Here is a 15,312-nt window from a genome sequence, read left to right on the forward strand (position 1 = left end):
CGGATTGTCTCGGAGCCTTTCTCGCCCATGGACTGGATGTGAGAAAAATTGCGTGACAATTTTGTAAAACGTCTGGGACTGATGAAATTGGCAAATGTAGGGAGTGTTAAACATACTTGGTAAATAAAAGTTGCACTGCCAATAAATTTAATAAGCTGTGTTAAACTTAAAATGCACCTTCACGATATTTAAATGCTCACCTAGCGAGTCAGCACTTAAAGGTTAACATTCTTATCTCTTATTGTATTGTGTTGCACTTTTTGCCCTTCTTGTATCGCTATAGTTTGTCCATTGTAGAAAAAAAAAACAATATTATAAAATGTAGCCAGTGAGTTAAGATCTGGTGCTGGGAATATGGGCTTAACTTTAGTAATAATTAATATTAATTGTTGCTACACATTCAGTGCTTTGTTGTCTTTCAGTGTGTTACCTGAAACTTGTGTTGTTGCCTATCGATTTACAAGTGATCGTGAACTGTTGTATGTCTGGGCTCGGTTGTTCTGAAGCCGATTAACGCGAATGCAGGATTAGAAGTGTAAAGTGGTTTAAGTGAATTATGTTTGGGCTGATAGTTTGAAGTCACTATGGCAAGGCTATACTCAAATTACATGGTGGACATGTTAGTCCTGTTTGAACAACCATGACGGTGTACTTTAGCTGCCAGCCCTATTCCTGATTTGAGTCTATTTCTCTTCGTAAATTAAATACGTTATCAAACATTTTAAAAAGGTTTTCTGATCGTTTTCTCCAGTTTTGTCTTATACTACCATTCAAGCCCTACTAAACACTTAAACATAAGAGAAATTAAAACCACAATCAGTTTTCAATCCTGGGTTGGTGTTAACCGGCTTTGGAACAACCAGACCCAAAGATAAGTAACGCGGTAAAGAATTTGTATGTTGTTACAGAGGCCGAAACCTGTCGGTTTAATGGCGCCAAACTCTTGTTTTCAGGCCTCCAGTGGGTACCGTTCCTCCACGGCTTCCTCACGACACACGTGGCGCTCGCGCGAAGAATCTACAACGCAACTGCGCAGAGGAGTCCGTTCTAACAACAGGGCCTACTGGAGCGACGATGGTGCGGAATATGAGTCGCAGTCACAAATTTAGTTCAAGGACACTCGCCTCTTTGCTCCTGTAGCTGAAGTATAACAAGAAAACACGCACAGGTCGCCGTTTGAGACGCCATACGATGCAGCGATCGCTACAAGACTTGTGATTGCATTCGTTGTTGAGGACGCGCTTTCGAACACCGCATGGAAATAGCGGTAAACGTTCTATCGCGTCCAAACAATTTACTGTTGTATTTTAAATTGTCACAGCTTTGAGCAAACACAAACGGGTTTACCGTAAAAGTTTAAACTTAAAACTAGTTTAAGAAACGTTGATTTTAAGTCTAGCAATATTTCTTTTTAATCATTATTTTTAAGTTGCAGCAAATAGCCTTTGTAGTGTAGTTTTATTTAAATTCTTCGTTTCCGATCTGGAGCTAATTTCTCTTTACAATATCAATAATTATATCAAACATGCAGGTCATGAGATCACAGCAACTGATCACGAGATGTTCGTTTAACAAATTCTCCCAAGTAGTTTAGAAAAGAAATGTAGGGACTCCAGTGTGGAGAAGTATGATGTTGATATCAGAGCTTAAAAAAAACGTTTAAGAATGTTGGAGTTGTTAGCAAAAGCGTGTTGGTTGTTGTGTTCAGTTACTTTAATTCGTTGATCGTAGATGTCTAGCGGGCTTTTGGAGCCGCTTTTTAGGTCCTGCAGTATTAGCTTGAGTTTTCTACGAGCGAATAGGCAAAATATGCGTTCTGGCGCTCGAAGAAAGCAAGGGCAAGTACTGTATTTGTTTCAATGCAAATTTACCTTCTTTTGCACAAAAATGTTGTATTTTTCCAAGATACTGAAATATGCTCCTAATATAACACGCACGCTAGCGTTTATTATGAGCAAGTTGTCAACGATTAAATAAGAAATTTTAGTAGTTTTAGTCCAAATACCTTGTTCTACAATTAACGCGCCGCTGTTGTACGATTTTACGTTCCAAATAAGCCATACTGCTGTGTGGTCTCTATCGTTATTTACAGGTGAATCCCTGACTACTACTCGATGACCTCGCTAAAGTTTGCCCTCGAAATTAATTTCGTAGACCATACGCTGACAGTGGTTTACTGTTTATATAGACCGCGTAGCAGGCGTGTTGCAAAAATCCATTGGAATTGAGGTATTGGGGTGGAGGAGTATCGCCTGTTACGTAGATATCTGTTGCTTTTCAATTTGCACGGGTTGACCGAATGAACCTGAACAGGTCAGGGCTGATTTAGTTTTATGTACAGATGTAGTATTTTAGATCGAGCCAGCGTAGATAGGACATTTTATCCTTTTAAAATGGAGATTGTATATACAGTATTATCGGCCCAGGTTCTTAATAAGGATATTCTCTATTATTATTAAATGCAAATGACCTGGGTAGTTTAGCTAATTAAAGGTCCAATAAAAGCGAGAGCTTTTTTGTTGTCAGACTACCTTGGTTGGCCCGTCTTGTTTTTTTTTTTTTTAACTTTGTTCGTTTCAGAGAAGAGTACAAAAACGCAAGCTCTAACTGTTGAGGTTTTTTTAGACTGCGAGCAGTTTGTTTTTGTTCCAGGAAAAGTAGAAAATATGCAAATGAGGTAAAAAACGAGAAGGGAATGCGGCGAGACAGTAAAAGTGGGGCGAGATAGAGCGCCCGCGCATCTCGCAGAGATTGGGTGCCCTCGCAGCTCGTGGCTTCGCCGCTCTCTTTTCGCTCGATCGCATTCGTGTTTTCTCATCGCATGCTTGGAAAAGAAAGACTGCCCGCAGTTTAAGGTTTTTCAGGGTAACATTCACCGTAAGCATCTCCTATTTATTGAGTCTTTATCCTCGGCGATTCCTTACTTTTAACTGGTCGCATCCAATATTTAACAATTATTTGGCGAAGGCAAAGTGACTTGTTGAATAATCCCGAAACGAATGTTTTAGATTAGTGGGGCGGATATGTGCCAGAATTGTTCACTTTCTGTTAAAAGCACGAAATTTGGTGGAAATGTAGTTTTTAACGTGTTGATCGATATCTGATATAGTGCCATCGCGAAAATTTGATATGAGCCGAGTTAAGAGGGTGTTTCAAGATGGCCGCCATCTTGAACCGGAAGTGGAATTGTAACTTAATAGAAAAGTCCTAAAAATTAAAGTGTTTGGCTTAAAAGTCGTCCTGAAGTAGCCAGATGAATCTCGTTTTAGTATATAAACAATATTACTGTACGTTTGAGGCACAAAACCCAAGACTGGTACAAATGCGTATAAATTATTCAAAATGGCCGCCATTTTAAACCGGAAGTGATAAATAAATAGTGAAGTTACCTTTATCTGTCTTGAAAACCTCTTTATTTTCCACTTTGTACTAATTAAATTGCCTCATCCGTCAAAACTACATGTTGATTGGCTATCTTTCTTCTCAAAATGACTTTTATAATATGTTTGAGTTACAGATACATCTTTATATACATTTAGGTACAATAGACTGCTTGGTATGTCTAAACCAAACTTTTTCAAAAGGTCATGTTCAATGTCAGAAAGTCTCTTCATCTGTTGACACACTCATCTGGACACTTGCAGAGGGCAGTGCATCGTAAAGCGGCCTTAACACAAGAACACTGCCCACGGCAGCCCTTCTTGCAGCCGCATCGAACAAGTTCCTGGCATGAACTCATCACATCTGGTAGTGTGGTCCAGAAAGGCCTCCACAAACCGCCATCTAAGGTCCAGCCCCAGTCTTGTGGACTTGGCAATGTAGGATTTGGAATCAGAGCTTGTCCCCAGATGTATCCAGCTTGCAAAACAGCACGTTTGGAATGTTGTAACAGAGCTGCTCTGGTCGGTGGGATGGTATCAAATTGTCTGCCCTTCTTTACAAACAGCTGCTTTCGAGCATCATTGACGACAGTTTTTTCACTGGTCCTGTCGTACTGCAAAACCACAAAGCGTTCCAGAGTTGCCATGTGCGTGTCACTGACCTCAGAAGGTGTACTTGCTAATGAAAGAAAGGCAGTGGTTGCCTCTGGAAAACGGTTCCATGTGTCCATCGCTGTCTTCTTTCCTTTCCCATAAAAACAGGACACGCTGTCACAGCCTGTAAAGGCATGGAAGAAAGGAAGTGCTCTTGAGACTTGAGGTTGGAGCGTCCTGGAGATTTCATGGGCTGCAATATAGCGAAAATGTGTGCCAGTGCCAAATCCAACCCAAATTTCAATCATCTCGAAGTCATTTTGAAGCTCTTGAAACAGTACGCAACATGATCTTGCTGTAACCACACTGCACTGCGTCTGCCGCATGGAGAAGCATCCTTGTATCGGCTTCTTCGTGGTTGCAAGGGGCAAGTCGTCTGATGACGTTACTGGGAATAGGCCTGGTACTCAAGACCTGTCTGCCGTAAGTTGAGATGACTTGCTTGTCGACGTCAATTGTTGTTGCACACTCTGCCAGATACCTAAACAAATCACGCTTGTTTTGGTCTACTCGCAAGAAGTCTTTCCAGTTTCCAGGAAGTTTGTTCTCTGCTCGCTGCTACACGTTGTCGCACACCAGAACCGCGGTTGCATCGAGTTGTGGCTTTCAAACTATTCTCTAGGTATTCATCCCACACAATGTCAAGTCGGTTGACGTGGTAAAGTTGCGCTCTAATGTATGGAATGAAAGAACCTGCAGCATATCCAGAGAAAGTTTGTTCATTTCCAGGTTTGACCATGTTAACCACTGCCGCTCCGTCGATAATGACGACGTTTATATCTTTTGGCATCTCACTTTGTGGAACAGTTAGCGCTTGAAGGCATTCGGTTAACTCTGACTTCTTCTTTGGAAGACGTAAATTTCCCTGATCTGATAAAGATGGCGGACAACCCTGGTTCTCGTGTTTGAAAAATTCATCAAGATCACCGTTTCTGGTCTGACAGGAGATGTAGAGCCTGGAGAAGAGAGAGCAGTCTCTCTTCATTGATGACAGCTGTTGGGTCGCCCTAGATGACTTCTGAGAAGACGTGGCAAAGAAACTGAGTTTGTTCCTCGTTATCGGGTCAGTTAATGGCTTCTTTCTTTCGACAAGACGCTCAGAAATGAACGTTTCACACTGCTTTTTTCCTGTTGATTCGATCTGGCTCATCCTAGATACTGCAGATTCCTCAGCAACTACTGTTTGGACTCCATATTTATTCTTCGAGCACATGTTTCTACAACCCCTAGAGGGGGGTACAACAATTCGTGCAATGTCACATCCGGGCTACAAAACAATACAAAACGACTTATCTAGAACGTTCGGCTTGTCACGCAATGTCACGTCCGATCTCTAGTACAAAACGGCTAGTCTAGAAAGTTAAGCTTTCAACATCCTCCACCTCGCAACTTGCGGTAGCATGTTGCGACTTAATCAGTCCTTAAAGCAACTTAGTCAGTCCTAATAGCGACTTAGTCAGTCCTTATAGCGACTTGGACGAACAATCTCTCTCCCTCTCCGAGTCCTCTGTGGAAGGGTGACTTCAGGTTCAGCTTCTTCATCAACATCCTCCATCGTCTCGGCCTCGCTGTCTAAAATCCCATTATCTCTTTCAGTACTCTCTGGTGAGCTTGTAATGGGCGGGAGATTGTCAGATTCAGCACAGAGCTCCAATTTGTACAGTTTGCGAATTGGTCGGTTTAGCAATCCCGACTTCACCTGGACAGTGGCAGCACGGCACCTTCCATCTCTGCCAACAATCAGCTGCCGGACAACCCCCATCTTCCAATTTAGACGCTTTTCTCTGTCATCAGCTACAAGGACAACTTCTCCTTCTTTTAAAGGATTTGGCAATGTCTTCCAAACTTCCCCCTGTGAACCCAGCACTTGATGTAGGTATTCTTTCTTCCAGATGTCATTCATGGAGGAAAGCCACTTTTTTCTCCGTTGAAATTCATCTGAGATGTTCAGTTCTCTTTCTTCTTCTTTGAAGTCTTCTCGCGGTGGCAACAGGAACTGTTCAGGACACAAAGGGATAGGAACACCACCACCAGGATCGCTCGACTCCCACAAGTAAGTGATAGGCCGGCGGTTGATGACTTTCTCCACCTCGGTTAGAGCGGTTACTAATTCCTCCCAGGAAAGCACATCATGGCCCAACGAACGACGTAGCAGGCCTTTAACAATGCCCACTAACCTCTCCCAGGCTCCTCCCCACCAAGTTCCGCGTTCCACCACAAATTGCCACTTCATGTCAAGATTCTTCTCTTTAACCCACTTAGCTGCCGCCACAAAGTTTGATCCATGATCACTTATGCACAACTGAGGGACACCTCTTCTGTTCATAAATCTCTGCAGTGCCTGAGTCAACGCTTCTACAGACAACGACGTCACAAGTTCCAAATGAATGGCTCTAACTGACATGCAGGTAAATACTACGAACCAGACCTTGCTGTTATCCTTCAGGTATAACGGTCCTCCTAGATCCATGCCAGTAGTTTCAAAGGGACGCTTGCAAGTCACACGACACCTAGGTAGAGGAGGTGTCTGTTCAGATGCAGGAGCCGCCAAGAACCTGCTACATTTCCTGCACTTCCGTATCACAGATGAGACTGATTTCTTAGAGCGCAGGATCCAAAGTCCTTGGCGTCTCAGTTCTGAAATAACTGTCGCAGTACCAGCATGTTGCATTTGTTCGTGAACATGAAGCACCAATTGGTTGACAACACCACACTTCTTAACTAGCACTGGATGGAGTTCCTCAAAGGTCGCTTCCACTTGTTGCAATCGGCCCCCCATCCTGATTAATCCTCCTTCCAAGAACGGGTGTAAGGACTGCAGACTAGACTGGCGGTAAACTGGTTGGCCATTTTCCAGTGACTCTAACTCCCTCCAGAAAAACTTTCTTTGCACTTGTTTCAGGATGACCATTTTGGCATATTGCAACTCTTCTGAGGTCAGCATAGTTTGGGTGTTTTTAGGAGACTTGCGCCAATGTAGCATCCAGGCAACACTTCTCAAAGATCACCAACAACACCAACTTTGCCAACTCTGAAACGGTGAAGTATGCCCCACAACAGCGGTAAAAGGTTTGGTCCTTTCTCAAGGGCATCGTTAAGAGAAAGGCCTCCTTCAGACTTAGCTGAGGCATCGTGTACAATACGCAGTTTAGTTGTCTCTCGATCAGGCTTAACAACTCCTCGATGTGGAAGATAGGACTGAGGAATGCAGGCTTCTGGTAGCAGCTCAATGTGACCCTCTTCGAGGAGTGTTTTTAACTGAGTGTCATATGCTGTGTACTCTTCAGGCGTCAACTTTCTCACCATGCGACGAAGCCTTGTTTCACAAAGGGCCTTGTTAAGTGCTAAATGCTTTCGGGCTTGAGGTTTCCAAGGCCACGACACAACATACTTCCCAGATTCATCGCGTTGGATAGCATTCTTTACCTCCTGCTCAAGGTCTCGTTCCAACACCTCCTCCTGTGCAACACCAAGGTGGTCCAAAGTCCAAAAGTTCTGAAGTTGTTCATGAACAGAGGCTCGAAATGCATGGACATGAGCTCTGGCAGCCACACCCGCAAATGGAATGGATCGATAGATAGATAGATAGATAGTTTATTAATACAACTTCGCAACCTAAAAGGTTGATTTATGTCATATTTACAAATTTATAAAGCTATAAGAAGATCCACTTCCACCATGAAGGACCCACCCAAAAATTGTTGGTGTTCCTTTGAGGCCGTTCCTCAATTTAACTGTCATACCTTGGACAATGGTGTCATAGCAATCTTCGCCAAACACAATACCAATGCTATCTGTACCAGGGCCAGCAAGATCAGCAAGGACTGGACAACCACCAACAACCTCTTGAAGGGCTCGATAGGACTCAGGCTCCACCCTCTCAAAGACACCAGACAACTCATCCATCACTACAGCTTGGAAGGTAAAGGTATTTGGAAGATTTACTCCTCTTGCAGTCACCTCAACAACATCGAATTCGCCTTCCAGCACATCTCCAAGTGTCTCAATCCGCAAATGACGTTTGCCCACAACTCTCTTTGGTACATTTGCAGCCAAAAATGAAGACATCATTGTAAAAGTGGCCCCAGTGTCACACAGTGCTCTTACAGCCACATCCCCAATAACAACACACACAGTTCTCATCATCACACCAGCAGTTTTGATGTCAGCATTCTTAGCGGAAGACATTACAGCAGCGTTTGGAGGTTGAGACGACGGTGGTAAATGACTCTGGTTAGCTGGTGTATAAGGAGGGGCAGCAGGATTCCAACTTGGGTGGTTTGGTGGGTTACTGGTACTTGGAGTGGGGTTTTGAACTTCTGGAATTTTCACTCCACCAGTCTTGCATAGCTGAGGGATATGGGATCCTCTCCCACACGGGCATGGTTTTCGAAACCCACATGCGGCCATCCGGTGTCCACGTCGAGCACAACGAAAGCAAGCCCTTATTTCTTTCACTTTCTTAAAGCGATCATCAACCGACATAGGTACAGAGCACTGTTTAGGACTATGTGGACCCTTGCAAAAGGTACAGGTTACAGATTTAGCCATTAAACCAGATGCAGTTGGCAACAAATTTTTTTCTTTTTCGATAGACTGGTCCTTTTCTACCTCAACAGGCTGGTCAGCACTCTCTCGGATTTCCAGTTCCTGTTCCAAAAATTTCAGCAGCTTCGAAAATGTCACATCTTCCTTTGATAAGCCAGCTTTTTCTCGGGCCCACACCAATCTCCAATCCTTGGGAAGTTTTGATTCGATCAAAGGCATCAAAAGGGATCCATATTGTTCAGTAGTAACTCCTTGTACTTCAAGCGCTCGCACAGTTGCACAAAGCTCATCCAATGCATCTCTCATAGCTTTATTGGATTGTTCAAGTGGTTTCATGTCTGCTAGTTTAGTCATTAGGCGATTTTTTTGCACTTCATCCTTGCCATAGCGTGATGTCAGGCGTTGTACAGCGACTTCATAGTTTGCCTCTTCAGTTTTGATGTTTGCAATGTATCCTGCGGCTTCGTCAGATAGCAGGGACTTTAAGTAAACAAACTTCTGCACGGTAGGTATTTCAACGTTATCATGTATTGCTACTCTGAAAATGTCCCAAAATTCTGGCCAGTCCAACACATCGCCCGAGAATTTCCTAAGGTCAGTCTTTGGCAACTTAATTTTAGGCGTACTTGACGTATGTTTTGGTAATGGAGCAATGGGTTCAAGCTTCGCACTTTCATTTTGCTTTTGGCTGTTCTTTAACCATAATTTTACATAATGAATTCGTTCTCTTACCATATCGAACCATGGTCCTTGAGCTTCCACTTCATCTCCTACTTGAGTATCATTGTCCAAGAGCTTCTCGATTTCCATCTGCAGATCCTCGGCTTTCTGCAATCTCGCAACAATCGAATCGAGTTTTTCCTCCACTCGAGTAACTTCAGGTAAGTCGGACTCAATCATGTTTCTAACAGCGTCGAAATCCCTTTTCATCCAGCCTCTCAACCCAGTGCGGGCTCTCCTCAGCTGATCAATTTGTTTCGTCTTCATTTCGATCGGCGTTGGCGACAGACGAAAGTAAACAACACTCGAGGCTAGCGATTAAACACGTCGCGGGTCACCATGTTTGGACTCCATATTTATTCTTCGAGCACATGTTTCTACAACCCCTAGAGGGGGGTACAACAATTCGTGCAATGTCACATCCGGGCTACAAAACAATACAAAACGACTTATCTAGAACGTTCGGCTTGTCACGCAATGTCACGTCCGATCTCTAGTACAAAACGACTAGTCTAGAAAGTTAAGCTTTCAACAACTACCTTGGTGTCAAGTACGAAGAGATCACCAGTTTCCTCTAAGAATGGATTTCCCAAATCCTCTACTACTGCAACCAGGGATTTTACATCTTGATGGAATGAGACCTGGAAACTTCTGTGTTCTTCATGATGCTTTGAGTTCTCCTTTGCGTCTGTGTCAGATACCATGCTTGCTTCGAACTCATTAACCAGCCTTGCCATTTCTGGGCCTGATAGCATCCATCTGCGAAGAGCGTTAGGGTTTTCAGTCAAGCCCACAGCACCACCATCTCCCTTCACCATGGCATTGTTTTGCTCGTGGGCATGATCGATGGCCATTGCTGAAAATCGCTATGGTGTTTTGTTCACAGTAAACAGCCCTTTCTTGAACTCTGCAGCCACATCTGGAACCATCTGATCAAGTGAGCCATGTCACGCAAGTGGACTGGCAGCCAACGGGCATAGTTGCTGTGATTCATTGCAAAAAACCATGGCAACATGTTGGAAAGAGCATCGACGTAAAGTTCAAAGTCAGCTGCCCGAAGTGACTTGAGAAAAATGAGAAGTAGGAGCTCAAGCTGTAGGGCTGTGTGCCAGTACTGAAACTGGGGAGTTGTGGAAACTTGCTGAGTGCACCAACTGTTGAATGAGATAACATCATCTTCATTGGCAACTCCTTCCTTGTACTTTATGTACGCCTTCTGGAGCAGGATGAATAAACTGCAGGCCGTCACCTGGTGGGCACGACGGGAACGAGTGACACTTGCAGCTTTGATAAAGGACTCTGCTGTTCCAGGGGTTGCAACATTTGCATCTACCAGCGCAGTAGTCCATCCGCTACCCTCCAGCCACCCTCCTATCACCTTCAGAAATGCCATCTCTATGTGGAGGCCACCAAACATTATCACGAACTTCTCTTCACCATAACTATCGCTCCAGTTCCACTGAATTTCTTTTGCTACGGCATAGAGTGGCTGATCGAAGGCAATCACTGGAACTTGGCCGGGATTTAGGTGGTTTACAGAGAGCTTGATCATATCCATAGCATGCCTGATCATGGCAATGGACTTAGCTTGATCTGGGAACAGCGGTAACAAGGCTGATAAAGCAGATGTGGCGGACGACGAACTGTGTTGTGGGTCACGAGAATGAAATGCCCCCCACGAAACTATTTCCTTTTCCTTTAAGCTCTCCTGACTGCATATCACGTTGCTGGAATTTTCGAGCCACTTTTTCTCATCTTTGAAGCCACGATCAAAGACGCTTCCATCAGGTTGCATGTTGATGTTGGTGGCTGAAACTTGGGGATGCTTGGTTGGAGGAATAACTGGTGCAACTTCAGTATAAGCTTCTGGTAACTGACGCACTGACTTTGTGTTGGCCACTGCCTGTGATATATCAATACGCGCTCTTGTTGTTCCAGGGTTTTCTGTAGTAGGTTGCTGAAATAAAGATATTTCGGTCCCATGGAATGAATCTTGAGCAGTCGTCGAAGTGGGGTTATGATCTATATTATCAACGGCTGACGTAGTAAATAAATGCAGGCGAAGGTTTGAAGGACATACTGCACCCTCATCTATGTATCGGCGGCAAACTTCATTCCCAAGATCTGTGGAAATGGCCAATACTCTGTCATACGAAACACTCATTCCTAGGTCGTGTAAGGCCTCAACAAGGTCACGACTGCGAGTCTTGGCATGGACAGTTATTCCCACATATATAGGGAGGGGCGTCTCACGACATTTGTTTCTACGCTCCCGCTTCACTTCCTTATCACGGCAACGGACACGGGTGTTGTACTGCAGGAGTTGTGAGATGGTTAGTGCTGCCTGTACTTTTCCTGAACTACATGCCTGTTCCTCAATATTTTGGTCCATATAGGATCATCTTAATGAGTGATAGCAGTGATGCGGGAACTGATTTGGCTTGACAGTCAGGCTCAAAGGATCCTGAAAACAAATATTTGTTTGCAAACATATCTTTGCGAACAATGGCCGCAGTCTTTGCCAGGTGTATCGCTTCTTGGTCGCAATCTTCTTCGTGTGCTTTATGCAGTGCAAATCCGACATCGTCTCGGAAGGCCAAGTACACATCACGTCCTTTATTGTAACACTGAAGCCCGGGAATTTGGAAAATCAGGCGCTCTTTGAGCCGTGAAGTGTTAACACGTGCTGTTGTGTCACAACCAAGTCTCTGCAAACAGGATTTGTACATCTTTGCGAGATCTGCAAGTTTAAATGTTGGTAACTCGGCACCACTTGTTCGAAGCTCTTCAATGTAGGACACCAGCTCTGCTAGTGCGATACCATAAACACGACGGCGAGGCTGTTCACTCTCTTCTCCCCCTTCTTTTGCATACTGTGCCTTTCTGTACAACTTAGATAAGCACTGAAGATGGTACTTTGCATCAAGAGAGATAAGATCTCCTTCACTTAGCTTTGCTATTAGCTTTTCGTCGTTTAGCAGAGAAGCACATTCCCGGACTCGATCATCTAACCCGTAGGTGGACGCACTGTGAAGAGCTCGGCCGTCACACTCATCGCATATGAAACAGGCAAGGCTGGTATTTTTCGAGCATACACTAGCATTTGATCGAGTAAACTTCCTGCCAACTTGGTCCTCTTGTTGCGTTGCATGTCTCTTTTCAGCTCTTTTCAGTTTAGTGGAATTAAAAAGGGCATAACAGCTTTTATGCCAACGTGCCTTGTTACTAAAAAAGGTCTTTTCAATTCCGTTGCCTTCATCTAGTCGGGAAAGGCATAAATCTGTTGGCATGCATCCCAGCTTAGCGAACTTGTCTATGTTTTCTGCTAAAGTTTTGTAGCCGGCGCCGAGATCAGAGCGTTTTGAATCAGCAGGTCATTGTAATGCCTCACTGGTGGCCTTTTGACAAATAACACAGTACTGCCAGTTGGTCTCTAAAACTGAATTTTCTGGCGTTTGCTTGGAATTATCCATGAGACTATCCAGTACCTGAAATTTAATTTTTGTTTACATATTTTAAACAATCACAAGTACACGTTTTCGGTCATTACTTAATTGCATAAATGATTTAGTTGTCAACAACATTACCCATAACATTAGAAAGATAAGTCAGTTTGTTTTTTCGTGTATAATCCACTTTCTCCATATTTTGTTCAGGGGGCCTATTCTCTTAATATTACTCCCTGCTGTATTTAAATCGTCGGGTAAATCGGTAGGCAAGTAGTTCCTGTTTTGTTATTATTGTATTAGGCTAACACTTGTCAGTCCAATTTGCGTGTAGGTATTTAACCTATAAAGGATAATGACTTGTATAAAATATTATTTCCCGGGATCATTTGTGGTCAGTTTGCTTTTATTTCGACTGCTTGCAAATGTTTGTCATAAAAATCATGAGAGTTCCTATGCATTTTAGTCTTTTATATAGCCATTGCGTTGGCCAATGTACCTTTGTGTGCATTTTGGTCATATTTGGTGACAGTTGAGTATTCAATTTGCTCTGAAATGTCCATATACAGCCTTTGTTTTCTAAAAACAGTACATTGATCGAGTGGATACTTACAGCTATTTTAAGCAGTTATAATGATGATTTCTTGAAAGTTTAACTGAAATATCTGTATGTTATATAAATTCCTTAAAGTTATTAGTCTATTCTACCATGTTTGTCTTCTTAAACCAGTAAAAGAACATTTGGATACTTACAGTTAACATCAGCAGTCGAACACATGGCGATCTCAACAAAGATGGCCGACCTGATGTGTAATTTATAAAGCATTCTGGGTAATACACAGAGGCATTCTGGGTATTATACAAACTTCTTCAAATTACTGTGTACTTACTAAAAACAAAGCGATATCATACCTGAAAAACAACATCTTTATTTTTTTTAATTCTTGTTATCAGTATTACTTCCGGTCAAAGGATAATTTCATTTCCGGTTTAGAAAAAAATCCTCCCATTAGACTAAATTTTCATATTATATTATATTATATACTTTTATACCCTTTGTTTTGATGTAAATACTTTTGTAAATACTAAACTTTTAATCGTGGAGCACCTGTAAACTAGCTAACAGCTAAGTGTGTACTTTTTTCCACGTTAAATAAAGTATGTATGTATGTATGTATTATCCAAATGTGCTTTTCAAAATTGTTGAAAATAGGCAAGGACTTGTTTTCTCCACCATCAGAAATAATTTAAGTAGAAAAACAGGGACTTCCGGTACTACCGCACACCACTTCCGGTCAAGATGGCGACCGTTTTGGAAAAAGCTCTAAAACTCACTTATGGGGAAAATTTTGCGATGGCACCATATCAGATATTTACAAGTATAAAAAATTCTATCATTTCTGAGAATTTGGCGCTTTTAACAGAAAGTGAACAATTAAGTACAAAATCTGCACATTTCAGTATAATTTTCAGAGGTGATTATCACGAACTGAAAAATAACAAGAGGAAACAAGAAAACTACAAACACAAGTGCTCGCTTGAATACGGGGTAAAATCAGAATTTACACTTAAGAGTTAAAGTAAAAAACGGAGCAAAACAAACACTACGAGAAAGATAGATATCTGATACCTTTGTTTCTTTGTGGCTTCTGAGCAAATGTGCGAATCCTCTCGAAATGAGAAGCTCCTGTCAGAAGAAAACTGAATGTTTGCTCAATCGATCTGATCTTGACTGAGTTTCTAATCGCCGCGTGTGATATCCAAAACTAATGCCTTGAGAACCATCTATTGAAACTATTTTCGGCCGAAAAGCCTTGATAGTCAATTTGCAATAAAAATCCATGACTTGGAGTGGTTTCTTTGAAATAAAGGAACATTTCATTCAGCAAAAACGGCCAACGGGTGGATAGCGCTATCCACCGGATAAATCACCATCCCGTTGATAGTATAGTATGTTTTGTAAATCACTGGATGGCGATTTATCCGGTGGATAGCGTTATCCACACTTTGAACAACTAAGCCCTGTATGTCAAAGGTGGCATGGCTTAGTAACCAACCAAACCTTCAAATGCTATAATCACCTCTCGCAGGGTGATTATAGCCTCATAAACCAAGTTTTTATCAGAATGCCCAAATTCTTATATTCACTTCTGAAAGTATACTTATTACTATTTTTTTCATCCATGTGATTCCGTGTTGTTAATGTTGAGTTATTTTCGGTTTAGGGTGGTCACTGATGTTTCAACGCATGCGTAAACGCCCAGTACTTGGAGCTGCTCTCGAAATTATGCCCAGACCATTTGGAGAATCTCATTGTTAACTAATTTTAGACAAGTAATGTCATAATATATTGTTTCTGTCTCCGGAATATAATGTGGTGGGTCTAATTTAACCGATGGGTGTTGTACTGTCAAGGCTCGATTAACAGCCGCTGTTCGGAAATGAGCCCGCGCTCCACCCAGAGGCTGTTTGTGTGTAGTTGCACACCTTGAATAAAAAATCGTGTACTAGAAAAGAGTCAAATATATATATATATATATATATATATATATATATATATATAT

General features: G+C 42.5%; 4 protein-coding genes and 1 pseudogene across 9 annotated transcripts in view; 1 reads left to right on the forward strand and 4 right to left on the reverse strand.

The window, feature by feature from the left end:
• LOC144662701 (rho guanine nucleotide exchange factor 11-like) overlaps positions 1 to 2,530 on the forward strand; it is an 80,232-nt gene extending 77,702 nt beyond the window's left edge. For 5 of the 6 annotated variants that reach the window (XM_078523562.1, XM_078523565.1, XM_078523564.1 and 2 more), the window contains one exon: positions 954 to 2,530. In XM_078523562.1, coding sequence (XP_078379688.1) covers positions 954 to 1,109 — 156 coding nt within the window. In that variant the 3' untranslated portion in view covers positions 1,110 to 2,530. The remainder of the gene's footprint in view (positions 1 to 953) is intronic. The other variant, XM_078523567.1, reaches the window with a different exon arrangement.
• A 1,783-nt stretch (positions 2,531 to 4,313) lies between these two features.
• LOC144664201 (uncharacterized) lies at positions 4,314 to 5,247 on the reverse strand. The gene has a single exon (XM_078525312.1). It carries the CDS (start codon positions 5,245 to 5,247, stop codon positions 4,525 to 4,527), a length of 723 nt encoding a protein of 240 aa, XP_078381438.1. The 3' UTR covers positions 4,314 to 4,524.
• Positions 5,248 to 5,490: 243 nt separating this feature from the next.
• LOC144664202 (uncharacterized) lies at positions 5,491 to 6,945 on the reverse strand. The gene has a single exon (XM_078525313.1). The coding sequence runs from the start codon at positions 6,943 to 6,945 to the stop codon at positions 5,491 to 5,493; it is 1,455 nt and encodes a 484-aa protein (XP_078381439.1).
• An 86-nt stretch (positions 6,946 to 7,031) lies between these two features.
• On the reverse strand, positions 7,032 to 9,569 carry LOC144664203 (uncharacterized). Its single transcript, XM_078525315.1, has 2 exons — positions 7,778 to 9,569; positions 7,032 to 7,552 (listed from the first exon to the last, which is right to left on the reverse strand). The coding sequence occupies exons 1-2, from the start codon at positions 9,567 to 9,569 to the stop codon at positions 7,032 to 7,034; spliced, it is 2,313 nt and encodes a 770-aa protein (XP_078381441.1).
• A 245-nt stretch (positions 9,570 to 9,814) lies between these two features.
• On the reverse strand, positions 9,815 to 11,715 carry LOC144664204 (uncharacterized; annotated as a pseudogene).
• Between the last annotated feature and the right edge of the window lie 3,597 nt (positions 11,716 to 15,312).

Source organism: Oculina patagonica, chromosome 8 (assembly GCF_052425735.1).
Source record: "Oculina patagonica isolate OP01 chromosome 8, crgOcupat, whole genome shotgun sequence".
NCBI classification, from domain to species: domain Eukaryota; kingdom Metazoa; phylum Cnidaria; class Anthozoa; order Scleractinia; family Oculinidae; genus Oculina; species Oculina patagonica.

Excerpts from the sequence above, each read along its gene's own strand:
- LOC144664202 (XM_078525313.1), bottom strand. The coding sequence starts at position 6,945 with ATGGTCATCCTGAAACAAGTGCAAAGAAAGTTTTTCTGGAGGGAGTTA.
- LOC144664203 (XM_078525315.1), bottom strand. The coding sequence starts at position 9,569 with ATGAAGACGAAACAAATTGATCAGCTGAGGAGAGCCCGCACTGGGTTG. Across the intron at positions 7,553-7,777 it reads CTATGACACCATTGTCCAAG|CCTCTGTTCATGAACAACTT; the intron begins GTATGACAGTTA and ends ATGCATTTCGAG.
- LOC144664201 (XM_078525312.1), bottom strand. The coding sequence starts at position 5,247 with ATGTGCTCGAAGAATAAATATGGAGTCCAAACAGTAGTTGCTGAGGAA.